The 27,630-nt window shown below is 42.4% G+C and overlaps 1 protein-coding gene across 4 annotated transcripts in view; it reads left to right on the top strand.

The window, feature by feature from the left end:
* EFCAB2 (EF-hand calcium binding domain 2) overlaps nt 1-27,630 on the top strand; it is a 96,959-nt gene that overhangs the window by 27,379 nt on the left and 41,950 nt on the right. For 3 of the 4 annotated variants that reach the window (XM_084979358.1, XM_084979361.1, XM_003130566.5), the window contains exon 2: nt 8,957-9,041. The exons of the other annotated variant lie outside the window; for it this stretch is intronic. In XM_084979358.1, coding sequence (XP_084835484.1) covers nt 8,957-9,041 — 85 coding nt within the window. The remainder of the gene's footprint in view (nt 1-8,956; nt 9,042-27,630) is intronic. 4 annotated transcript variants of the gene reach the window in all.

Genomic DNA, 27,630 nt, shown 5'->3' on the forward strand with positions numbered 1-27,630 from the left:
ACAGCCACAGCGGATCCGAACCGCGTCTGTGACCCACACCAGAGCTCATGGCAGGGCCAGATCCTTAACCCACTGAGTGAGGCCAGGGATCAAACCCACAACCTCATGGTTCCTAGTTGGCTTCGTTTCCGCTGTGCCACGACAGGAACTCCATATTAACAATAGTTTAATACAGATACAGAGTTGGGTATAGAGTTGTTTACAATACTAAGCTTTCAATTTCAGATTCAAACTTCAATTTGCCATTCACTCAGCAACTATTTATATAGCATTTACATTGTATTAGCTGTTATAAATTATCTCAAGGTGATTTAACATATACAGGAGACGTGTGTGTGTTGTATGAAAATCCTACACTGTTTTATACAGGCACTTGAGCAGCCTTGCATTTTGGTATCCGCGGGTCTTGGAACTAGTCTCCCTGTGGATAGTGAGGGATGAGTTTTTTTAGTTCCTGATTGGATTTTTAAATATGAGCGCCTCAATTTTTTTTTTTTTTTTTGTCTTTTTGCCATTTCTTGGGCCGTTCCCTCGGCATATGGAGGTTCCCGGGCTAGGGGTCGAATCGGAGCTGTAGCCTCCGGCCTACACCAGAGCCACAGCAACGCAGGATCCGAGCCGCGTCTACGACCTACACCACAGCTCACGGCAACGCCGGAATCTTGACCCACTGAGCAAGGCCAGGGATTGAACCCGCAACCTCATGGTTCCTAGTCGAATTCGTTAACCACTGCGCCACGACAGGAACTCCTGAGCTCCTCAATTTTTGATAGTTTATTACTAATGAGAAACTTTGTGCAAAAACATAAAAGTGGTTTTCTCAACCACTAAAAAATTTAAAACAGTTGAAATTATAATTTCAAAAACTCATCCCTTTTTACTCAACTGTAGTGGATTTACAGTATTATATTAGTTTCAGGTATACAGCAGAGTGATTCAGTGTTTACAGGGTATACTCCATTTAAAGTTATCCCAAGAGTTCCCATTGTGCCTCAGCGGTAATGAACCCGACTGGTATCCATGAGGATGCGGGTTCGATCCTGGCCTTGCTCAGTGGGTTAAAGGATCCAGTGTTGCTGTGAGTTGTGTAGGTCGAAGATTCGGCTCTGATCTGGTGTTACTGTGGCTGTGGTGAAGGCCAGCGGCTACAGCTCTGATTTGATCTCTAGCCTGGGAACTTCAATATGCTGCACCTTTGGCCCTAAAAAAAAAAAAAAAAAAAAAGAACCATAAAGTTATTACAAAATAATGGCACATTTCCCTGTGCTGTCTAATAAAACTCTGTTGCTTATTTATTTTGTACCTAGTAGTTTGTGTCTCTTAATCCCATACCCCTGTCTTACCCTTCCTGCCTCCCCTCTCCCCAGTGGTAACCACTGGTTTGTTCTCTAGTGGTTATGAGTCTCTTTCTGTCAAAAACTCATCCTTTAATTGACAGATATAATTTAGAAAATTTTGTGATATAATGCAAATGGTTTTTTAAGCCAGCTGAATTTTCTCGTATTAGTTACTTAAAAATAATGGTGAAGGAGTTCCCATCGTGGCTCAGCCATTAACGAACCCGACTAGTATCCATGGAGATTCGGGTTCTATCCCTGGCCTCACTTAGTGGGTTAAGGATCTGGCGTTGCCATGAACTGTGGTGTAGGTCGCAGACACAGCTTGGACCTGGCATTGCTATGACTGTGGTATAGGCCAGCAGCTGCAGCTATAGCTCCAGTTGGACCCCTAGCTTGGGAACCTCTATATGCCGTGAGTGCAGCCCTAAAAAGGCCAAAAAATTTTTTTTGAAATAATGGTGAAGATTTAATTTATATAACATGTATATGTTAGAGCCTTGTAGCAACTTGGCTGCTACTAAAAGGGCACATCAGCTGCAAAGGGATAGAATTGGCCAAGTCAATATATATGCAGATAAGGATTGGGGGCTCTTTCTTAGAGTCACGGGCCCCTTCAATCCCAACTGGTCACACACTGTTGCATACCATGTTCCTTGGGCATGTGGGACAAACTACTCTGGTAGCTCCATGGGTTGGTTTCTTGTCCATGGTGAGCAGTGGTGCATCTGAGTTCTGTCTTCTGAAATAGGAGCCCTGGAGATGGATCACCCTCATGGAAATATAGAGCAGTGGGTACCTGATACCGTTTGTTATGCTGGCCACCTGTGTAGACCACGGGGCATGCCACCAAGTCCCATACTGCTTTGGCCCTCCTTTTAGGAAGCCCTGGAATAGATGCTTTCAACTCCCCAACCTCAATCCAGCATTGAGAGATGAAAGGATAATTATTTTGAGATGTTGCTGTAATCCGTCCAGTGGGGGAGGATTTCTGAGTTAGGGAATTTCCAAATATCAGGTAAAGCATCGTTTATTCCTGACACATGACAATTGGAAAAAGGAGATTCTGTGATCAAGTAAATTTGGAAAATGCTTCGTTAAAATTAATACTTTTCTTGGGAGTTCCTGCTGTGGTGGTGCAGTGGGCTAAGAATTTGACTGCAGAGGCTTAGGTCAGGTTCAGTCCCCAGCCTGGCGCAGTAGGTTAAAAGATCTGGTGTCACAGCTGCGCCTCAGATTCAGGCCTTGACCGGGGACCTTGCATATGCTGCAGGTGTGACCATTAAAAATAATAATAAATAAATTTTAAAAAATTAACACATTTCTGGGAGTTCCCATCGTGGCACAGTGGTTAACAAATCCGACTAGGAACCATGAGGTTGTGGGTTCAATCCCTGGCCTTGCTCAGTGGGTTAAGGATCCCTCGTTGCCACGAGCTGTGGTGTATGTCACAGACGTGGCTCGGATCCTGCATTGCTGTGGCTGTGGTGTAGGCCGGCGGCTACAGCTCCAATTAGACCCCTAACCTGGGAACCTCCATATGCCAAGGGAGCAAGCCCAAGAAAAGGCAAAAAGACAAAAAAAAAAAAAAAAAAAAAAAAAAAGACATTTCTTTACTATAGAACATCCCAAAGACTTTAATATACTAATATGCATTGTACATCCCCAAGAGAACAAAATACACAGTTTCCCATACATTTTGTTTACTGAAGCCTTTTATCGAGAAGCACCTTGAGGAACAAGTGTGAAACAAAACACATTTTAGGAGTTCCCATCGTGGTGCAGCAGAAACGAATCCGACTAAGAACCGTGAGGTTTCAAGTTCGATCCCTGGCCTTACTCAGTGGGTTAAGGATCCGGCCTTGCTGTGAGCTGTGATGTAGGTTGCAGAGGCGGCTTGGATCTGGCGTGGCTGTGGCTGTGGTGTAGGCCAGCAGTTGTAGCTCAGATTGGACCCCTAGCCTGGGAACCTCCACATGCTGCGGGTGCGGCCTTAAAGAAACAAAAGACAAAAACGAACAAACAAAAAAACCCCCACACATTTTAGAAAATTTAGAAAATATTGATAAGAGGTTATTAAAAGCTAGTAACTATTCTTAATATTAAAACGTAGGCATAGGAATGGAAGAATACTGCTTTAGATTTATTAGTAATAGTTATTTTAGAACACAAGTCAGCGTTATGTTTACTGTAAAAGACTAGTATTCAAATCTATAGAATAATCTTCCAAAAAAGCAAGAATTATCATTTTATGATTTAAATTTGTTTTTATGACAGTGGTAGTTCTAACCACTGTCATATGTCATGAAGGAGAAATTAATACTTTTTGGAAAGAGACAAAAATGTGTTATAGGAAAATACAAAATAATCAATTGAAAAGGGATTGCAACAATACACGTTTCAGGAAATTGATGGATATAAGATTGATAGCAAATTTTTGTTTATTTATTTGTTTTTACTTTTTATTTTTTGCTTTTTTTAGGGCCACACCTGGGGCTTATGGACATTCCCAGGCCAGGGGTTGAATCGGAGCTACAGCTCCCAGCCTACACCACAGCCACAGCAATGCCAGATCCAAGCTGTGTCTGCAACCTGTACCACAGCTCATGGCAACACTGGATCCTTAACCCACTGAGTGAGGCCAGGGATCAAACTTGCAACCTCATGGTCTAGTCAGATGCATTTCCACTGAGCCACAATGGGAACTCCAAGATCAATATCAAATTTTTAAAAATCAGTATTTACCTCAACTTCAAGAAATTCTAAGATTTCTGAAAAGATTCCTTCACAATATCTATAAAATCCATGAAATACTGAGACATAATCTTAGAGAATCGTATGTGATTTATATGAGGAAAACCATAATATATTAACATTGAATTTAGAGATATAAAAGAGCTATATATCTAATATATATCTTTTAAATGTAAAAACTATTAATTCATTAATTTTTACATTTTGGGCCACACCTGCGGCATGCGGAATTTCCCAGACTGGAGACTGAATCTGCGCCACAGCAGCAATCTGAGCCATCGCACTAAGAGCGCCATAAGCTACTGCGCCACCAGGAACTCCCGAAAATTATTTTAAAATGTTAATTCTTTCTCAGTGTGTAGCCTCATTGCAATAGCAGAAAAACTCCCAAGGGTGTTTTATTTGGAATTTCTAAATTTTATGTGGATTTCTAAATTTCCTTTGGAAAGAATACACTAGTGAGAATATTAATGAGCATTCCTAAAAGGAAGCCCAATTACAGTGGTCACAAGTGAAATAGGGTAGCAATGACCTAAGAGGAGAAATGCAATTCAGAATGGAATCGGTGGACTAGATGATCAATAGAAGTAGGCTCTATCACGTAGACATAACACATTATAAAGTAGGAGGAAATAATTCAAGTGCATATTAGTAAACTAGAAATGACTAAAATAAGACCGGAAATTAATCTCTTGCTTTGAATCATGGCAAAATACATTTAAGATGGACTAAAGGGTAAATACATATTTAAATTGTAGAAGAAAATAGAATTGAGTATTCACCCAACCTGTAGAAAAAGGATGGTTTTGGTGCTGTTTTCAAAGGATACGTTTCTAAACTTTAAAGGATGAGAAGAGGAGTTCCCGTCGTGGCGCAGCGGTTAACGAATCTGACTAGGAACCATGAGGTTGCGGGTTCGGTCCCTGCCCTTGCTCAGTGGGTTAACGATCCGGCATTGCCGTGAGCTGCGGTGTAGGTTGCAGACGTGGCTTGGATCCCGTGTTGCTGTGGCTGTGGTGTAGGCCGGTGGCTACAGCTCCGATTCGACCCCTAGCCTGGGAACCTCCATATGCCATAGGAGCAGCCCAAGAAATAGCAAAAAGACAAAAAAAAAAAAAAAAAGGATGAGAAGAAATCGCAACAGATGTGACTACCTAAAAATAAAAGGTAAAGTACTTTTAAAAATAATCTCCAGTTTAAAAAGCAAACATCAGCTTTGTGCAGTGGCAGTGTTACAACCAGTGAGCTTTTCCCAAGGTACTCTTAGGACTAATAAGAACCTTCCCAATACCCAACACAGATTCAATTGCATTCAACTTATTTTATTTCAGTGAGCTAATGAGACACATGCACAAGATGAACTGGGCACAGTGGTTCACCCCAGAATTATTATATCAACGAAAAATTGGAAACTACCTAAGTATGTACAATTAAGGAGTTGGTTTAATACATTCCGGTAAGGTTCTATAGTAGAATATCCAGCAGTACTAAAAAGGATAATGTATAAATTTTTTTCGAGAATGAAAGATGTTCACAATTTATCGTTGAGTGAAGAATTAGAGGACAACATTAAGAATCGTTAACTCTGCATGGCAGGATTTGAAGTGGATTTTACTGAATGTAAACTTCTTCCTTTTTTTTTCCTTCCATAATCACAAAGGAGATGGAACTGTTTTCATTTTAGGAAAACAGATGCAAAACAGCTGACCTGGAAAATTGTTTTCAGTAATTATGACATAGGCTTAAGTCTGTTATTTGAAGAGCTGTTAAGACAAAATGGAAGCTCCCAGTAGGAATGAGCAGAGAAGAGAAACTGACAATTCATAGCATAGAAACGAAAAGCGGTAAACAAGCGTTAATCATCACTATTCATTAAGCATCGCAGTAAATTCAAATACGGAGATAATATTTAGTGTTTGCTTATTAAATTAGAAGTTTGTTGCTATGTCATTTATTACAATAAAGAAATAATATCAGGAGTTCCCGTCGTGGCGCAGTGGTTAACGAATCCGACTAGGAACCATGAGGTCGCGGGTTCGGTCCCTGCCCTTGCTCAGTGGGTTAATGGTCCGGCGTTGCCGTGAGCTGTGGTGTAGGTTGCAGACGCGGCTCGGATCCCGCGTTGCTGTGGCTCTGGCGTAGGCCGGTGGCTACAGCTCCGATTCAACCCCTAGCCTGGGAACCTCCATATGCCGTGGGAGCGGCCCAAGAAATAGCAACAACAACAACAGCAAAAAAAAAAAAAAAGACAAGAAATAATATCAATAGTTAATTCCTTTAATACTGTTAAAAATGCAAGGTTATGTAGGTTATGTGGCAACCTGGAAAAATATAACTTCTTTTTTAAAAAAGAATTTGTTCTTTTTTATTGAATTTTTATCAATCATCGTTAAATTTTTTTTTTTTTTTTTTTTACCCTGCCCGTGGCATGTGAATCGAACCCACACCACAGCAGAGACCCAAAGCCACGGCAGTGGCAACACTGGATTATTAACCCACTATGCCCCAAGAGAACTCCATGGAAAAAATATAACATTTGAGTGAAGTAGTTAGGAGTTAGTTTTTAAACTCTGGGTGCTTGCAGTCATTTAGGTGGGGGAGAGAGCAGGGGAGAGTAACATCCTCCCTGTGAGGACGATCTGGGTTCCGTCCAGCTCTGCCATTTAGTAGCTCTGTGATCTTGGGCCAATTGCTTAACCTCTCTGAGCTTCGAGTTCTTTTTTTCTAAAAATGAGATACTTAACCTCTCTGGTGGTAAATGTGGGTGAGCACCTGCCACAGAAACTGGTACATGTGTTCATTCAGTAAATTTTGTTGTGTGAATGAATGGTAGGTGTTAAATACTGTATATAAAAGACTATGTATGAAGAAAGGAAAGTACAGCAAAATGAAGAGTGGTTCTGTCAAGGTAAAGGGAATATGAGGACTTAAAAATTTCCCCATTTTCTACAGTTTGGTGGTATCACAATTAAAATTAACTATCTAAATTCATCCTTAATCTCTCCCTTTCCAGTTTTTTTTTTTTTTTTTGTCTTTTTGTCCTTTTTTTTTTTTTTTTTTTTTCCAAGTCGCTCCCACAGCATACGGAGGTTCCGAGGCTAGGGGTCTAATCAGAGCTGTAGCCGCCAGCTTACACCACAGCTTACGATGCAGCGCAGAATCCTTAACCCACTGAGCAAGGGCAGGGACCGAACCCGCGACCTCATGGTTCCTAGTCAGATTCGTTAACCACTGCGCCACGACGGGAACTCCCCTTTCCAGTTTTTCTAGAAAAACTGTTCATTTTGCAGACAGTGAGTGCAATATCCTCTCACCTGGAATGTTGCAGCAGCCTCCTAACTGGTCTCTCTGCTTCCCACTGTCCCATTTCAGTGTATTCGTCACGTGATAGCCAAAGTGCGGAGCAGCCAGGCCATCACCCTTGGCTGCTTGGAACCTTCCAGTGGTTTCTCATCTCATTCAGAGCACAGGGCCCTTATCTTTACTGTGCCCCCAGAGCCTCGCAGCGTCTGTCCCCACCCCCAAACTCACACCTTTCTGACCGGTATTTCCTACCGCGCTGGCTTTGCTGTTCTCTCAGCAGATATTCCCAAGGCTGGTTCTTTCTCCTCCTTCGCATCTGTGCCGATGTCACCTCATCACTAAGGCGGGCCTTCCCAAGCCGTCACACCAACCGGTTCTCCCCACATCACCACCCCTTATGGCCCTTCCTTGATTTTTTTTCCAGCATCGTTTGACTTCCTGTGTGGGTTTTATCAGAAATGTGTAAGCTTATTATATATTTCCCTCTTGCCTCAATAAATAGCTCCATGGAGGCAGGAATTTTTGTCTGTTTTGTTCTTTCCTGTAACTGTAGCCTTTGAATAGCGTGTAGCACATAGTAGGTACTTAATCAATATTTACCGAATAAATGACTTTTTAATTGCTTCATGTAAGTTTTTGTCTCGAAACTAGTTTGAATGCTCTTTAAGGGAGTGTCATGTTTCTTTTGTGTGCCTCCCACCCTCCAACACCAGCCCTCCTCAGGCATAGAGTAAAGCAGGACCCGTGGACACACTAGAGAAACACAGTCTCCGTGGCATTGGATTCCTTCTGCTTCCTAGACTAGGATCTACCCAGACTACTTGAGATAGCAGATAGGCTGGTGCTAGCAACGCTCTATACCGTGATCTGGGTAGTGGCTCAGCTCTGCGTATATACTTGTGTGGAAACTCAGTAAGCTGCCAATTTGAGATTAGTGCACCTTTGGTACTTTTTTTTTTTTTTTTTTAGTATTTTCTAGGGCTACACCCATGGCATATGGAGGTCCCCAGGCTAGGGGTCAAATCAGAGCTGTAGCTGCCAACCTATGCCAGAGCCACAGCAACATGGGATCCAAGCTGAGTCTGCGACCTACACCACAGCTCACGGCAACGCCGGATCCTTAACCCACTGAGCGAGGCCAGGGATTGAACCCGAAACCTCATGGGTCCTAGTCGGATTCATTAACCACTGAGCCACGACAGGAACTCTGGTACTTTCTTGTTTATGTCTTATGCTGAAGTTAAAAAATGTCTGCTTCAGAAGTTCCCCTCATGGCTCAGTGGTTAACTTACCCGACTAGAATCCATGAAGATATGCGTTTGATCCCTGGTCTTGATCAATGGGTTAAGGATCCGAGCTGTGTTGTAGGTCACAGATGTGGCTTGGATCTGGCATTGCTGTGGCTGTGGTGTAGGCTGGCACTGTAGCTCCAACTGGACCCCTAGCCTGGGAACCTCTGTATGCCAAGGGTGCAGCCCTAAAAAGCAAAAAAAAAAAAAAGTCTGTTCCATTCTTTGAGATCTCTAGAGTGAATTAATTTTTATTTACTTTTCCTTTCACAGAGATAGCAGTGGCAGAATTTCACAAAAAAATCAAAGAAGCTTTTGAAGTGTTTGACCATGAGTCGAATAATACAGTGGATGTGAGGTTTGGAAATGATTTCTTCTAATTCTAAATTGCTAATACAATTTATAAAGTAGATGAGGGTTCATTCCTGTGCCCTGTAAAAAAAGGTCTTTGCTAATGACATTTGCTTCAGATCAATACTGTTGCTTATTCTTCATAATCCGGGGGAAAGAATATATATGCACATTGCCTGTTCTAACCTATAGATGAAATGCTGTGAATGAGATGGACTCTGCTATAGCTTAGTGCTAGACACATAGCTAGCATTCAGTAAAATTTGTTAAATGAGTGAATAGAATTTGCTTTTAAAATACATACATATGGGAGTTACCATCATGGCTCAGCAGAAACGAATCTGACTAGCATCCATGAGGATGCAGGTTTGATCTCTGGCCTTGCTCAGTGGGTTAAGGATCCAGTGTTGCATCTTTTTCCCATTCAGAATTAAAATAATTCTACTGAGGCCCTGAGGAAAAGTGTATATTTTTACAACTTAAATTGTCTGCTTTATAAAATAAAGCTACCAAGAAAATTGGCAGGTTTTTAGCATTCAAATATTAATGCTCAGCATATCTGAGTGGTAGCAACGTGGCCAAATGCAGTTTCTAGTCTTTATTCCTTCTGCTAATATGTATAGGACTTTAAAGTTTACTGTGGGTGTTCTCATGCTGCTGGTATCACTGCTCTCTTCTCGTAATAAATCAGAAAAGAAGGCCAGAAATGCAGAATGACTTGCTCAAGATGGAATAATGGACTAGCAGCAGAGATAAAACTCAAATTAGTTTCTTCTGTTTGGGGCAGCTGTGCCTCGGCCCTGGGAGAGGCTGTGGGAATACAATGCTGAATAAGGCCTGGTCCTGGCTTTCCCAGCCTCAGCAGTCTCCTCTGTTTATAAAAACAGTTAGCATTTATTTTCGCATGTGATTAAAAGTGAAGGTCTAAATAGACTTTTTTTTTTAAGGGCCGAATCTACCACATATGGAAGTTCCCAGGCTACAGGTCAAATCTGAGCCTCATCCGAGACCCACACCACAGGTTACTGCAACGCCAGATCCTTAACCCACTGAGCAAGGCCCAGGGATCGAATCCGCAACCTCATGGTTCCTAGTCAGATTGGTTAACCACTGTGCACGACGGGAACTCCAGTTACTTACTTCTTGAATTATTAGATCCACTTTATAATGTATTGCATTTCAATAATTGGGTCTCATTTGGCCTGTGTATTCTGATCTGTTGCTTTATCTTCCAATCATATGCTAGGACAATCCTATGTTAATTACCAGCAATTTATATGGGTTACTCTCTGATAGAACTAGTCTCTTTTTTACTTTTATTTTTTTTTAACATTTCAGTTAAGAATTGAAGGCAGTATTCTGTGTAGATTGAGTGGCGTGAAGAGGACTCTGAATGGACTGAGAGTTCCCGAGACAGACCTAATAGCTCAGTTTGGAAGAGAGAGCTGTTCCTTGAGAGGCTTCCAGGACATTTGGCTACTTCTGCCCTAAGTTGCTTGATCTCTCAGTGATGCTGTTTCTCTTTGAAGGGCAGACCAACACCCCTTCCCTCTGCTTTGCATGAATTGAAAGATTGTTTTGGTTTTTTTTTTTTTGCTATTTCTTGGGCCACTCCCACAGCATATGGAGGTTCCCAAGCTAGGGGTCTAATCGGAGCTGTAGCCACCGGCCTATGCCAGAGCCACATCAATGCAGCATCCAAGCTGCGTCTGTGACCTACACAACAGCTCACGGCAATGCCGGATCCTTAACCCACTGAGCAAGGGCATGGATTGAACCCGCAACCTCATGGTTCCTAGTCGGATTCGTTAACCACTGCGCCACGACAGGAACTCCATGAACTGAAAGATTTAATTAAAATTTTTATTCTATTAGGTAGAGCAGAGGTCTGGTGTCGTGACTCCAGGGAGCCAGTGGGCCTTTTATTTATTCTGCTGTAAAGTGTTATGAAACCGACCCTCCTGCTCTCCTCCTGGCTCGAGGCGCAACTCTGGGGACTGGAATCAGACTTTCTGGGTTCCTTCCTCACTTGTGACTGTAACTTATTTATTCTCTCTGTGCCTTAGTTTCTAGATTCTCTACATAGAACTGATGTCAGTAGTTCTCAAAATGGTTTGGAGACCCCTGTGTATCCCCAGGACCCCTTCAGGGATCTGTGAAATCTAAACTATTTTCATAATAAAGCTAAGACAGTATTTGCTATTTTCTTTTTCACAAGTGTGTGTTGGAGTTTTTCAAAACTGCACGATGTGTGATGTCATAACAGATTGAATGCAGAACCAGAAATGAGAATCCAGCTGTCTTCTGTTATGCCAGACATTAAGGAGATTTACAAACATGTGAAACAGGGCCATTCTTCCAATTAAATTTATGTTCTGTTTTGGAAGATATGGTTATTTTTCATAAGATTTTATTACTTATGTAAACATATAATGGGTTTATTGTTATTTTTACAAATAAATTTTTTAAACTTTGAGGTTTAATTCCAATGTGGTAAATATAGATCAATATAACTCATATAAACAAAAGCTCTTTATGGGTCTGAATAATTTTTTTTTTTTTGGTCTTTTTGTCTTTTTAGGGCCGCACCCTCAGCATATGGAGCTTCGCGGGCTAGGGATCTAATTGAAGCTGTAGCCGTTGGCCTACACCACAGCCCCAGCAATGTCATATCTGAGCTGAGTCTGCAACCTACACCACAGCTCACGGCAACGCTGCATCCTTGACCCGCTGAGCAAGACCTGGGATCGAACCTGAAACCTCATGGTTCCTGGTCAGATTCGTTTCCAATGCACCACGACAGGAACTCTGGCTCTGAATAATTTTTGAGTAAAGGTTTTGAGACCAGAAGTTTGAGAATCACTCTTGTCTATGGACATTTTTAAAGTTCTTAGAACAATATTAACTTGGGACAAATTAGTTTGGGATTTAAAAGCCTAGAACAATATTAGCTAGTATTATTATTCTGCTTTATATTCTTTTTTTTTTTTTTTTTTTTTTTTTTTTTGTCTTTTTGCCTTTTTCTGGGGCCGCTTCCGCGGCATATGGAGGTTCCCAGGTAGGGGTTGAATCAGAGCTGTAGCTGCCAGCCTACGCCAGAGCCACAGCAACGCGGGATCTGAGCCGCGTCTGCGACCTACACCACAGCTCACGGCAACGCCGGATCCTTAACCCACTGAGCAAGGGCAGGGATCGAACCTGCAACCTCATGGTTCCTAGGCAGATTCATTAACCACTGCGCCACGACGGGAACTCCTGCTTTATATTCTTAAAGTAAATAATTTAGAGTTGTTTTCCTCAATTTAATCTGGATTAGCATAGTTATATTGTACTCTCATAAGAACTTTTTACTTATATCTGTGTGCTGTGTTTTGATATTTTATGGTCTTTTTCATTTCTTTTCCATGTTTGGAAGTTTTTGAAGGTTGTTGTTTTTGAAGGTTGCATCTTGAAAAACATCAAGGGAGGTTTTTTTTTTTCTTTTTTTCTCCTTTCTTTCTTTCTTTTTAGGGCTGTTCGTGTGGCATATGGAGGTTCCCAGGCTAGGGGTCCATTGGAGCTGCAGCTGCCAGCCTACACCACAGCCACAGCAACACCAGATCCGAGCCATGTCTGTCACCTACACCACAGCTCACAGCAACACCGGATCCTTAACCCACTGAGCAAGGCCGGGGATCACACCCGCATCCTTCTGGATACTGGTCAGGTTCATAACCCACTGAGCCACAGTGGGAACTCTGAGGCAGGTTTTCAATATCATTACTTAGGGTATTTTTATTTTGCCCCCTATGAAACATAGAATATAGTACATTTTGACTTATATACATTTTCCTGCTCTTATGTTCAGATTTCAATTAATATGTGATTGAAAATTAAATTTTTGAGTGGGTAACATATACACATGAGGTAAAATTCTAAATGTACAAAGAATCTGTGGTGAGAGGTAGGTCTCTTCACCTGGCTGTCCATGTCCCTTTTCTAAAGGCAAGATTTATTATGTTTCTCTCATTCTTCCAGAGATAGTCCTTCCAAATACAAGTGTATGTGTGTGTGTGTATTTTTATTGTGGTAAATATACATAACATAAAATTTGCCATCTGACCGTTTTAAAGTATATAGTTTAGCAACATTAAGTACATGCCCCATACTGCCTATCCATTTCTAGAACTTGTTTATCTTCCCAAACTGAAACTCCATACCTTTTAAATAATAATTCCCCCTTCTCCCCTCTCCCTAGCTCGTTGCAGCCACAATTCTACTTTCTGTCTGCAGGAGTTTGACTACACTAGGTACCTTGTGCAAGTGGCATTATAAAATATTTGTCCTTTTGTTTCTGGCTTATTTCATTTAGCATAATGTCTTCAAAATTCATCCATGTTGTAGCATGTATCAGAATTCCTTTTTTTTTTTTTTTTTTTTTTTTTGTCTTTGTAGGGCTGCATCTCTGGCCTATGGAAGTTCCCAGGCTAAGGGTTGAATTGGAGCTGTAGATGCCTGCCTACACCACAGCCACAGCCACACAGGATCCGAGCTGCATCTGCGACCCATACCACAGTTCATGGCAACGCTGGATTCATAACCCACTGAGCGAGGCAAGGGATCGAATGCGCATCCTCATGGTGCCTAGTGGGATTCGTTTCTGCTGCACCACGATGGGAACTCCTAGAACTCCATCCCTTTGGGCCGAATATTGTTCCCCTGTGTGCATATAGAACCCATTTTGTTTATCCATCCATTTGTCCGTGGACATTTGGGCTGTTTCCGGCTTCTGGCTGCTTGAATAATGTTACCATGAGCGTTAATATACAACTACCCTTTCGAATCCCTGCTTTTAATTCTTTGGTTGTCTCTGTTTAATTTTTTGAGAAACCACTGTAGTGTTTTCCGCAGTGGCTGTACCATTTCACATTCCCGCCAGCACAGCACAGAGTTCCTAGTCAGATCCTCACCTAGACTTGTTCTGTTTTTTTAAATAACCATCCCAATGGGTCAAAAGTGGAGTCTTGTGGTTTTGATTTGCATTTCCCTAATGATTAATGAGGTTGAGCATATTTTCATGTCCTTATTGGCTGTTTTTACATCTTCTTTGGAAAAAAATGCCTATTAAATCCTTTTCCCATTTTTAAACTGGATTGCTTGGTTTTGTAACATTGAGTTGCAGAATGTTTGTGTATTTTTTACTGTAAGTGGTGAGCTATTATTACTATTAAACCACTATGTACTTTGCTTTTTTCACTTATAAATGTATCTCGGTGATTATTCTTTTTTAGTACATTAAGAGCTTCTAAATGCATTTTGTGGATGAATCAAAATATATAGAATTAATCACTCATTGATGGATATTTAGATTGTTTTTAGGCTTTTTCTGTAATAGTCCATGTTGCAAAAAATATCTGAGCATGCATGTTGTTTTGCAAAATTAAGACTTTTTCTCTAGGGTAAATTCTTGGAAATATGTCAAAATGCAGGAATATTTTTGGTTAGGTGTTGCTATCTTGACAGTATAGTTTCTCACATCGTTATGGGAGCATGCTTGTTTCTCTACTCCCTCGTACAGTTTCAATATCAAACTTTAGGACTTTTTCCAGTCTGATATGTGAAAATTAGGAACTCAGGGTTAATTTTTACTTCCCTAATTTTGGACATCTTTTTGTATGTCCAAAGACAATTTGTAGAGTTCCCATTGTGGTGCAGTGGAAATGAATCCGACTGAGAACCATGAGGTTCTATCCCTAGCCTTGCTCAGTGGGTTAAGGATCCGACGTTGTTGTGAGCTGCAGTGAAGGTGGCAGATGTGGCTTGGATCCTGTGTGGCTGTGGCTGTGGTGTAGGCCAGCAGCTGTAGCTCCCATTAGCCCCCAAGCCTGGGAACCTCCATATGCCGCCCGTGCGGCCCTAAAAAGCAAAAATAAACAAAAAAACAATTTGTATTTCCATCTATTTAAACTGGCAATTCATGACCTTTCCTCATTTTTCCCATTCAGTAATTTATCTTTTTATATATTAACGATCTTAGCTTTAGTATGTGAAATTTATGCCATCTATTTTTTTTGACTACTTTTTCTTTCAGGCATTTAGAAATTAGAAAAAAATAAGTTAAGTGAGTATGGATTTAATTTTTGGAAACAGTCCTTTTGAGTATGGATTTAATTTTTGGAAACAAACAAAAGTCATAAGAGTAGTTTTAATAGAATAAATTTGTTACCCTGAATAAAGCTAGTTTGGTAAACAATAAAGCATACTCCATAATAAATGCCTATAAAGTAAGGACACTAATTTTTCCATGTACATGTAGCTGACAAATTTAATTTGAAAATAGCTCTAATCTTATTCACAAATGTATCTAGTCTTTTGTAATTGATGTTCTTTCTTTTTCTTTTCTTTCTTTCTTTTTTTTTTTTTTTTTTTGTCTTTTTGCCTTCTCTAGGGCCGCTCCCATGGCATATGGAGGTTTCCAGGCTAGGGGTTGAATTGGAGCTATAGCCACTGGCCTACACCACAGCCACAGCAACTCCGGATCCAAGCCTCATCTGCAACCTACACCACAGCTCATGGCAACGCCGGATCCTTAACCCACTGAGCAAGGCCAGGGATTGAACCCACAACCTCATGGTTCCTAGTCGGATTTGTTAACCACTGAGCCATGACAGGAACTCTGATGTCCTTTCCTTTTTTGCTTCTAACACTAAAAGTACACTAAAAGTCGGTAGAGTCAGTTGCTGGCTCTATCAATGATTTTTTAAAATAGGCCACCTCTTTTTATTTCACTTTCCTTATTTATAAATTTGAAGAAACACTTGTACCACTTAAGCCACAAGAGTGTTAGGAGTATCGAAATGAAAAAAACATGAGTGAATTTTGAAAAGTATATAAGTTTAGATCAGCATCTATATTTTGAAACACTCCATTTTAATCAATTCCAGAGCAGACTGATACTCAAGAATTTGGTAAGCTAAGATGATGTAGGGTCCAATCCTGGTGTAAAAGGGCTGGTCTGTCCATTTCTCTAACTGCATCCATCTATGCCATTCCTAAGCCTCAGTGCCTTTGCAGAGGGACCTTATTATTAGTATCCCAGACTATTCTGTGTTTACTTTACACCAGCGTCATCTATAAGAGATTTCTTCTGTTTTTTTTTTTTTTTTTTTTTTTTTTTTTTGTGCGTGTGTGTCTTTTTAGGGCCAAACCCTCAGCATATGGAGGTTCCCAGGCTAGGGGTGGAATTGGAGCTATAGCTGCCGGCCTACACCACAGCCTCAGCAATGCCAGATCCAAGCTGAGTCTGGGACCTACACCACAGCTCACAGCAATGCCAGATCCTTAACCCACTGAGCAAGGCCAGAGATTGAACCTTCGTCCTCATGGATGCTAGTTAGGTTCCTTTCCGCTGAGCCATGATGGGAACTCCATTTTCTCCTAATTTTTTCTTGTTTTCTTAGTTTTTAGGCAAACTTTACCCAGTCCAGCAGCCCCAGGTATCCTCTTGCTAAAGTGGAGACTCTTTTGACTGCTTTCATCTCAACTCAGCATGAGTCTCTGGGAACACACCACCTTGTATTCATCTGTTTTACTGATAAGGAGACTCAAGTTTCTTAAGCATTTGACAAGAACCTTGAGTGTATTAGGTCTTGCCCAAAATTCAGTAAGAAGTACGTAATAAAAAACCTTTTTATAACGGATTAGAAATAATTCTTCCTAAGAGGACCAGAGGTGCCATAAATATTACTTCCACTTCTTCACATTTGGCACTACTTTTGAAGAGACATTAATACAACATTTCACAGTTTATTTTTATCATGTAGTGAAAAGTGTGAGTGCCGGCGGAGAAATTGCATGGACAGTTTCCCCAAACAATCATCTGAAAAAGCTTAACATCACTCTAAGAGCTTTTGAAAAACTACAGAGGTAAATGGGTCTGCATTTGTGGAATGGAAAGTGTATTATAAAAGAGGAATGGCATTGTTGGACCCACAGAGTCCTTGATAGGGAGTGAATTATAAAAACTGGGGTTTGTTCAAACAGCGATACTTCTCACATGCAAATGAAGTCTAGGATGAACTAAGACTGCATGTGTACCTTTGATAAAGTCCCAAAACAATGTTAAGTTAAAAATATTGCCAAAGGGGGAGTTCCTGTTGTGGCGCAGCTGAAATAAGCCCAACTAGTATCCATGAGGATGCAGGTTCGATCCCTGGCCTCACTCTGGGTCTGGGATCCGGCATTGCCAGAGCTGTGGTGTAGGTTGCAGGTGCAGCTCGGATCTGGTGTTGTTGTGGCTGTGGTGGAGGCCGGCAGCTGCAGCTCTGATTCCACCCCTAGCCTGGAAACCTCCAGATGCCGAGGGTGCAGCCCCAAAAGACAAACAAACAAACAAAAAAATCAAAAAGAAGTGAACACTATGATACCATGTGTGTAAATTTTAAACACACAAATTGATAGGCTATTGTTTGCTTAGACAGATACATGCATGAGAGTGATAAACATTATCCAAATAGTGGTTATATCTGAAATGGAGGGAGAAGAGATGGACAGTGGAACTTTGGCTGCTTAAATGTGGCAAAATATTTACTTCTATTAAATCTTGGTATTGGATATATGGCTGTCTTCAATTTTTTTTTCGGTACTTTTATCTGAAATATTTCACAATTGCACATAAAAATATTTTTAAAGAGTGGTTTATATCTTATTTCACCATCTCACTTTCTAGCTGCTTTGTAAAAGATTGATTTGTTTGTAATAGCTCTTTTGATGAACTATGATTTTTTTTTTTTTTGCTCTTTAGGGCCACACTTGAGGCATGTGGAGGTTCCCAGGCTAGGGCTTGAATCGGAGCTACAGCTGCTGGCCTGCACCACAGCCACAGCAATGCCAGATCCAAGCCACGTCTGCAACCTACACCACAGCTCATGGCAAGGCCAGATCTTTAACCCACTGAGCGAGGCCAAGGATCGAATTCATGGATACCAGTTGGGTTTGTTACCACTGAGCCACAACGGGAACTCCCAGGGCAGGAGATTCTGTCTGTTTTGTTCACTGCTGTATTTCATCACCTAGATCTGAGTTTGGCACGTAGTAGATGACCAATAAATACTTACTAAATGAATGTAGCAAGCGACTATTCTTATAAAAATAAGATCACAATGATCATGCTTTCTAAAAATAAAATATAAACACAAGAAAAACATTAATTTAAATTGAAGAAATTGTGGAATCTCAGTGTTTGTTAGCCATGAGAGACATTACTTATTTTATATTCAGAAAAGATTGCAAGAAAAACATTAAGAGGTTGTAATCGTTGCATGTATGTGTTTTTTTTTTTTTTAAACTACTCATTCAAATATACAAGGGTCAGTTGACTCCCTGCTGTAGAAGGTAAATGTGGTAGCACTTTCAAAATTCCTTCTACTTTTTTCTCCTTCAACCTGCTAGTTTATTTCAGGTATACTTTTTTTTTCTTCTTTTTATGGCCGTATATGCAGCATATGGAGGTTCCCAGGCAAGGGGTTGAATTGGACGGCACCTGAGGCCTATGCCACAGCCGCCACAACAGTAGATCCGAGCTACATCTGTGACCTACACCACAGCCTGAGGCAATGCTGGATCCTTAACCCCCCTCATCCTCATGGATACTATGTAGGGTTCTTAACCCTCTGAGCCTCAGTGGGAACTCCTTGAGCTCTTTATTTTGATTTATTTCTGTTATCTAGATTCTCTTGTTAATTTCTTTTCTTTTCTTTCTTTCTTTCTTTTTTTTTTTTGGCTTTTTGCTTTTTGAGGGCCACTCCTGTGGCATATGGAGGTTCCCAGGCTAGGGGTCTAATCGGAGCTGTAGCCACCAGCCTACGCCACAGCCACAGCAATTTGGGATCCGAGCCACGTCTGCCACCTACACCACAGCTCATGGTAACACCGGACCCTTAGCCCACTGAGCAAGGCCAGGGATCGAACTCACAACCTCATGGCTCCTAGTTGGATTTGTTAACCACTGAGCCACGATGGCAACTCCTCTCTTGTTAATTTTTTTTTTCAGAGAGTGCTCATGGATATTTTTCCCTGAGTTCTTTCATCTTTAAAACTTTTGCTTATACTCGAATACGTTGTCCTTGATTAACATTTTATAAATTTATATCATCATTTTTAATGGCTTCAAGGCATTCCATTGTGTGACTATACCATAATTTGATATCTGTCCTAATTTTGAAAATTTGGGTTGTTTGTGATGTGACGTTACTTTTGCACCAGGGCTAAAATTATTCATGTGGAATTGTTCAAAGATTTTATCCCGGGAGTTCCCGTTGTGGCTCAGCAGTTAAGGAACTTAACCAGTATCCATGAGTTCATGGGTAAACTCACGCAGTGGGGTAAGGATCTGGTGTAGCCACAAGCTGTGGTGTAGGCCATGGACCATGGTGCCAATTCAACCCCTAGTCTGGGAACTTCCATATGCTGCAGGTGTGGCCTTTAAAAAAAAAAAATGACTTTATCCCGGATTATCCCCAGAGTTCCCTTGTGGCTCAGCAGGTTAAGGATCCACCATTGTCATGGCTGTGGCACTGGTTACAGCTGTGGTGTAGGTTCTATCCCTGGCCCGGGAACTTCCACGTGCTGTGGGCATAACCAAAATAAATAAATAAATAAATAAATCTTTATTCTTGTCCTAGAATGCCCAAAAAATAAATCCTGTAAGCCCAAGTTCTTTTTTACCTTTTCCTAAAGAGGAAGATTTTTATTGTTGTTGTTGGGAGATAGGGTATCTCCATCTCCATAATTGAATTCTGACAGGAGGAGGAGGAGGTAAATAAGAAACTGCTGTGCTCTGAATGTTTGTATCCCCCCAGGATTTTGCATGTTGAAATCTTTATCCCCCGTGTGATAGTATTTGGGGGTGGGGAGGTGATTATGTCATGAGGGTGGAACCCCCGGGATTGAGATTCGTGGCCTCGTAAAAGAGACCCGAGAGCTGCCTCCTCCCTTCCTCGACGTGAGGTTACAGCAGAAGACGGCTGTCTTGGAAGCGGGTTCTCTCCAGACACCAGATCTGCCTGCACCATATCGTGAACTTCCTAACCTCCAACTGTGAGAAATAAATACATGTTGTTTATAAGCATTCAGTTTATGACATTTTTGTTATAGCAGCTGGAACAAAGACAGAAACTCATTCCAACTGAGATTGGAAGAAAAGTTTGTTAAAGATGTTAAAGGGAGGGAGTTCCCGTCGTGGCGCAGTGGTTAACGAATCCCACTAGGAACCATGAGGTTGCGGGTTCCATCCCTGGCCTTGCTCAGTGGGTTAACGATCCGGCGTTGCCATGAGCTGTGGTGTAGGCCGCAGACACAGCTTGGATCTAGTGTTGCTGTGGCTGTGGTGGAGGCGGGCGGCTACAGCTCCAATTTGACCCTTAGTTTGGGAACCTCCATGTGCCCGCAAGAGCGGCCCTAGAAATGGCAAAAAGACAGAAAAAAAAAAAAAAAAAGAAGTTAAAGGGAGAAGTAAGATTTGAGAGAGAGAGAAAGGTAGATCTTAAACAATTACAGGATATGAAGAGAAAAATCAGGAAGGAGAACTAAAATTTTTTTAAAAACATGTTTGAATACATAGTATGTTCACATGGTTAAAAATGTGAAGAGAACCGAGTACAGAGAAAAGTCCCTCCACTAGCCATTCAAAACCCCTCCAAACTATTAGCAACTAAAGTGCTAATTTCTAGGGTCACTCCAGAAATATGCTATGCATATGTAAGGAAATGCATACATATTATTACCTTACACCCCCGCTACTTTCAACTCAAATTGTTATGTGCTTTCAGAATATGATATTGTTGTCATGGAGTGAGATCAGACTTGTGATGAAGTTCATTTTTATGGCTTCAGGGTGGCATTCAGGAGTCTGGAATGGCTGTAGTTCCGCCGTTAATCTTAGCAGAGTGCATGCATGTATTGGTGTGATTGCATTGGAGGGCAGCACCAAGGGTGCGGGGCTCTGGGTACCCCAGTAAACTGTAGAAGATCATTAGTGAAATGGCACCGTGACAGAGAAGTAGCACTTGGGTTCAGGCAGCCCTCTTCAGGGTACTTGGTTGCCCTGTTTTGATAAAGAAGACCCTTTTTGTATTTTATATTTTTGGAGGTCAGCTTTGCTTGACTTTGGATTGTAGGTATTTGTTGCATTTACTGTATCGTCTAGATCAGGTGCCAATTTTGCTGTAGGTCTCCAAAAACTGGGAGCCAGAGGCCCCCTGAGTATTGGTGGTCTCAGGAAGTGTACTTTCTGGGGCCGCCGGGCACGTAATTCCTGTGGCCTCTGGGTGTGTACCCTCTGTGGCTTCTAAGTTCATACTTCTGCAGCCTCAACTAGTTCTCTTTTTTTTTTTTGTCTTTTTGCTATTTCTTGGGCCGCTCCCGCGGCATATGGAGGTTCCCAGGCTAGGGGTCGAATCGGAGCTGTAGCCACCGGCCTACGCCAGAGCCACAGCAACTCAGGATCCGAGCTGCGTCTGCAGTCTACACCACAGCTCACGGCAACGCCGGATCGTTAACCCACTGAGCAAGGGCAGGGACCGAACCCGCAACCTCATGGTTCCTAGTCAGCTTCGTTAACCACTGCGCCACGATGGGAACTCCTAGTTCTCTTTAACATAGGAAATCACATGTTGGTTTCATTTGACAACTCAGCATTATTAAATGTGGAAGACTGAATGCAAATGCATGGCAGGACAGTTTGTGGGAGCATTTTCATTAACTTTGGAAGTTCAAGGGAACACAAACCCAAGAAGCAGTACTGTGTGCTTAGATGGCCACAGGCACGTTTGGAAATCTGGCTTCCGCTCTTCGTTGCGTTGGTGGCGCTCTTTCACGTTGCCAAATCATCTTCAGATTTTCTCAGTTAATGCAGGTGTATCATAAGGATCTATTTGGAAATAAGTGACATAAACAGTAATTATTTCTTATATTTATAAGGAACAAGCAAAAAACGTACTGCAGTGGCATTCAAGCCCCTTGAGGCACTGGAACAACATTTTGTGCCATGACGGGGAAACAGGACTCTAGTATTTCAGCAGTTGCTCTGTGACTCCACGTCAACTCTGGTAGCCGAACATCCTGGTGATTTTACTCGTATTCTTCATTCCCCCTCTTCCAGATTCTTCTTCCTACTTTCCTGCTGACTAATTTAACCTCTACTGTGTGTCTCCTATCCCTTTGCTTCTGCTTACTCATGGCTTCTGATGCCTTCTGAGTCTGCTTCCTGCTTTCTTCTGTTAGTCCTCTTCCATCTCCCTCTCATCTGCATCCCTCTCTGTATGTCTCCCTTTAAAACTCCCAAGGAAGGAGTTGCCGTTGTGGCGCAGCAGAAACGAATCCGACTAGGAATCATGAGGTTGCAGGTTCGATCCCTGGCCTCACTCAGTGGGTTAAGGATCCGGCGTTGCCGTGAGCTGGGGTGTAGGTCACAGACATGGCTCAGATCTGGTGTTATGGTGGCTGTGGCTGTAGGCTGGCAGCTTTAGCTCTGGTTTGACCCCCACCCTGGGAACCTCCATGTGCCGCAAGTGTGGCCCTAAAAAGCAAAAACAATAATAATAATAATTAAAAAATAAAAATAAAATTCCCAAGGAAGAAGAGAGGAAAGTCTGCTTTGGTTATTTGTCAGTATTGAGTAGAGGGTGCTTCTGTTGAGCAGAGCTCTTGCAATGGACAACCTCATAGGCCTCTCTTTTGTAGGCCTGTGGAGAAGGATCATTTTTTGGTTATGTAACCATCGCCAGTTAAAGCAGCTGTACTCAGGGAGGCAGATCAAATGGTACAAAGCATAAGCATCTAGACATAAAGGAACTCTCAGAAGAACTGGATTTGTCAGGTACTTTCCTGCCTGTCTGGTACAGTTATCCCCAGGTCCTGATGAGATTGTATGAGCCAAATATTAGGCCATTCCCACCGAATTTTTAGGCCAGGTGGAACTCTGTGATAAACGCACGGGTGTCTTAGTGCCGCCTTCCTCGGTGGTGCTAGGGATTCGTGTCACGGAGCTTGACAATGGTGGAGATTGGGTAGTCCAGTTTGTCTCCTCTCTCTCTGAGCACATAAAGTGTAATTCCTACGCTCTCGCGCAGATAGAGATGCTGGGGCCTATGACTGAGTTCTGGCCAACGGGCTGTGGGTGGACGTGGTGCGGGCCACTTCTTAGCTGGTCCACAAACGCCTCCATGGGGGATCCTTCAGGCTTCTCCCCTTCTAGCTTGATACCTGCAAGCAGAGGGATGTTGGGAGTCAGGGACGGAAAACGAGGGAGCCACAGGAAGGAAGGAGCGGGATCCCCGAATGGGTTTTTTTGGAGGAAAGCCATCTATGGATCCAGAAAACTCATTTTGAATTTAGTAGAAGCCACTTCTGTGAAAATATTGTGATGCTGGGTGTTGGAGTTGCAACGGTTGCCATTATCAACTATTGTCATTATTGAATTTTCTTTACAGGAACCCAAGGATGAGTTTGAGGCTCCTAGATATCTTACTAAGCTATGTCCTAGGCTGCCCTTGGTTGGTAGGAGGGCCCCTTCAGAGGGGGACTAAAAGGGTGTAGAAGAACAGCCGTCATTGTTTCGCTACTCCAGTCAAGCAGGACATGAAGAATATCTCCCTTTAAGACTTCCTCTAGGAGTTCCTGTCATGGCTCAGTGGTTAAGGAATCTGATTAGGAACCATGAGGTTGTGGGTTCGATCCCTGGCCTCGCTCAGTGGGTTAAGGATCCGGCATTGACGTCAGCTGTGGTGTGGGTCACAGACGCGGCTCAGATCTGGTGTTGCTGTTCCAGTTCCAGCATCCAGTGTTCCTGTGGCTCGGCAGCTACAGCTCCAATTCTACTCCTAGCCTGGGAGCCTCCATATGCCACAGGTGTGGCCCTAAAAAAGAAGAAAGCAAAACAAAACAAAAAAACTTCCTCCACAAATCACAAGCTGTGGATGTAGGACAGATTGTTTGAAATCGCCCCAAATTTAGTTGGAGGACAGTAGGGGTAAAAGTGGTTCCCCTTGCACACAGGGCAAGTAATTTTGTCTTCACTATAGTCAGTGGTAGCATTCAGTTCAGTGTTCTGTATATTCTAGATGCGTGAATGCCGCTCCGCTCATCCATTTCATCTACAGAAATAATGAGGTACAGTGTCTAGACTGTTCTCTCACTGTGGGGTGGGGGAAGAAAGATAGGACTGGTGTGGGTTCTTTTCAAGTGACTCTGAAAAGGAAAGGATTTGGTTACAGCAGCAGGTCCCAAGGAGCATGGGAATTCATTATTTTCATCTTTGAAAAGTTCAAAAACAAGTGTGTAGAGGCGGTGCCACTCTATAAGGTGGTAGTGAAACCAGCGCTATAATGCAGGTCAGCTTTTGGTTAATTTAAAGGCATTGAGCCACACAGGCTCCTAACCCATCACCTGCTTCTGTTTCATTTTTAGAGTTACTGAGAAGTGAGTCTCAAGTATCTATTTTTTCCTGAAACTATTGATGCATTTTGCTATAGTTTCCAACCTTCCCCTGAGAGCTCGTTTTAGGCTTTCTTTTGCTAACCTAACTCTAAGAATATTTATTTTATTTTATTTTATTTTATTTTTTGTCTTTACGGCCGTGGCTGCAGCATATGCAGGCTCCCAGACTAGGGGTTGAATCAGAGCTGCAGCTGCTGGCCTACACCAAAGCCACAGCAACGTCAGATCCAAGTCACATCTGCGATCTACACCACAGCTTATGGCAACACTGGATCCTTAACCCACTGATTTGGGCCAGGGATTGAACCTGCATCCTCATGGGTACTAGTCGGGTTTGTTTCCGCTGAGCCACACCAGGAACTCCCAAATATTATGTTTTTAACTGAAAACTTATATTTCTTGCCTTTCCTAATTAATAAACTTACTGAAGACAAATACATTTAATATTTGGGTTCTGCAATGTGTACAGCGTTGTCTTTGTCTATATACAGAATCAATAAGTTAGCAGAACGTATATGACTGGTTGAAAGGAGTTATTAGGAAATGAATGTGTAAAGGTGGGTTAGGGGCCAGACAGTGAGTGATTGCTGCCTTGAGGAACCTGGATTTGGTTATGTAGCCAGTACGAATCCATACATGTAGAGCAGTGCTAAGACTAGACTCAGGTTTTTTATTTTATTTTTTTAAATTTTTTGGCCAGGCCCACGCCATGTGGAGGTTTCTGGGCCAGGGATCAAACCTGAGCCATGGCAGAGGCCTGAGCTTGCAGCAGTAACAACACTGGATCCTTAATGCGCTGCACCCCAAGGGAACTCCTAGACTTGGGTTTTTTAGAAAGGAAGCTGGCTACAGGATGGTGGGTAGGTTGGCATGTGGACTGGAGCAGGGGTTCCTAGTGCTGGGTGCACATTAGAATCAGCTGGGAAGCTAAAACCACGCCAATCCAGGACCTTGGGCCAACACTTGAGCAGAGACTCATCCTACAATATAGGTGAAACTTGAAAGCATTCTTCTAAGTGAAAGAAGCCCAGCAGGGGAAACTGTAATCTGTATGACATTTATATGAAATGTCCACAGGTTATAGGCAGGTCTATAGAGACAGAGAGTAGATTAATGCTGTGAGGAGGTGGCGGGGGGGGGGGGTGGGGGGAATGTGAGGACCGCTAACTGGGATGCAGGTACTTCCAGGGGGATGAAAATGTTTTAGGATCACAAGTGGTCATTAATGGCTGCTCACCATTGTGAATATACTAAAAAATGACTGAATTATTCACGTACAAAAAGTCAATTGCTGGAGTGCCCATCGTGGCTCAGTGGTTAATGAATCTGACTAGGAACCATGAGGTTTCAGGTTCGATCCCTGGCCTTGCTCAGTGGGTTAAGGATCCGGCGTTGCCATGAGCTGTGGTGTAGGTGGCAGACGCGGCTCGGATCCCGCATTGCTGTGGCTGTGGCTCTGGCGTAGGCCAGTGGCTACAGCTCCTATTGGACCCCTAGCCTGGGAACCTCCATATGCCCGGCTATGGCCATAGGAAAGGCAAAAAGACCAAAAAAACCAACCAACCAAACAAACAAAGAACAAAACAAACAAACAAAAAAAGTCAATTGCCAAAAGTAAAAAGCAAAGCAAAACTAACAAAAAAACTGATCCCAGTAAAGACAGAAGATCTAAACATACGAGTTTCCGTAGACTCAGTAGGCATGTTTTCAAAGGACTCTCTCATGAAGAGGCTTCTAAAGAATTCTGTCGAATCTAAGAAAATTTTAGTCGCAGTGGTACTTAATCTCTGCTGTAAAATAAGGAAAGAAGGCAAATTTCCAAATTCTTTTTTTTTGAAGTGCATATAATATTGATACCCCAAACTTAATTGCATTAAAAAGCCCAATCTTACTGATGAACATCGATACAAAAATAACAAATAAAATACTAGCAACATATTGCAACAGCACATTTAAAGCAAAGTGGGATTGATTTTAGGAAGGAATGAACAGTTCTATGATATATTGCATCATATTAGAAGCTCTGAGAAGAAATAGCATAGGATCATATTTGTAGATACTCAAGAGGCATGTGGCAGATTTCAGCACACATTCATCATTTTATATATATATACACACACACACACACATATTTATATAGAGAGGAGATTATAGGAACTGGCTCATATAATTATGTAGGCCAAGAAGTCCCATGATCTGCCATCTGCAAGCTAGAGATTCAAAAAGCCGGTGGTGTAATTCATGCTCAGCCTGAAGGCCCGAGAACGAGGGCAGCCTGGGGTGTAAGTCCTAGGCCAAAGCCCAAGACTCGGGGGGCTGTGGTGTAGGTCCTGTTCGGAGCCTCAAGGCTTGAGCAGGGGCATGGGTGTCCAAGGACCGGAGGAAGATGCATGTCTCAGCTCAGGCAAAGAGAACAGACCTGCCCTTCTTCCACTTTTCTGTTGTCCTCAGAACCCAGCAGATTGGATGATGCCCACCCAGCTGGGTGGGGGCGATCTTCTTTACTAAGTCCACCCATTCAAATGCTCGATTCCAGGGACTCCCTCACAGGGTCCCCCCCACCACCGCTGGGCAGCCCTTAAAGTCAGTCAAGTTGACTCATAAAATTAGCCATCACCCTCAACAAAGTAGATCTTGAGGAACTATTTCCTTAACTTGAAATATCTCTATCTCAGCCTCAAAGCCAGTTTCTTTTTTTTTTTTTTTGTCTTTTGCCTTTTTTTGTGTCTTTTGTTGTTGTTGTTGTTGCTATTTCTTGGGCCGCTCCCGCGGCATATGGAGGTTCCCAGGCTAGGGGTTGAATCGGAGCTGTAGCCACAGGCCTATGCCAGAGGCACAGCAACGCAGGATCCGAGCCGCGTCTGCAACCTACACCACAGCTCACGGCAACGCCGGATCGTTAACCCACTGAGCAAGGCCAGGGATCGAACCCGCAACCTCATGGTTCCTAGTCGGATTCGTCAACCACTGCGCCACGACGGGAACTCCAAAGCCAGTTTCTTATTTCGTGAGGAAGGATAATCAGCATTTCAGTTAAAATCAGAAACAGGAATATCCGCATTCACCATTATTATTCCGTGTTAACCAGAAGCCTCAGCCAGCGCAGTTAGACAGGTGATAAC

Source organism: Sus scrofa, chromosome 10 (assembly GCF_054392235.1).
Source record: "Sus scrofa isolate SSC_HxYL_T2T_F1_AM1 chromosome 10, Sscrofa_HxYL_maternal_Yorkshire_Landrace_v2.0, whole genome shotgun sequence".
Classification (NCBI taxonomy): domain Eukaryota; kingdom Metazoa; phylum Chordata; class Mammalia; order Artiodactyla; family Suidae; genus Sus; species Sus scrofa.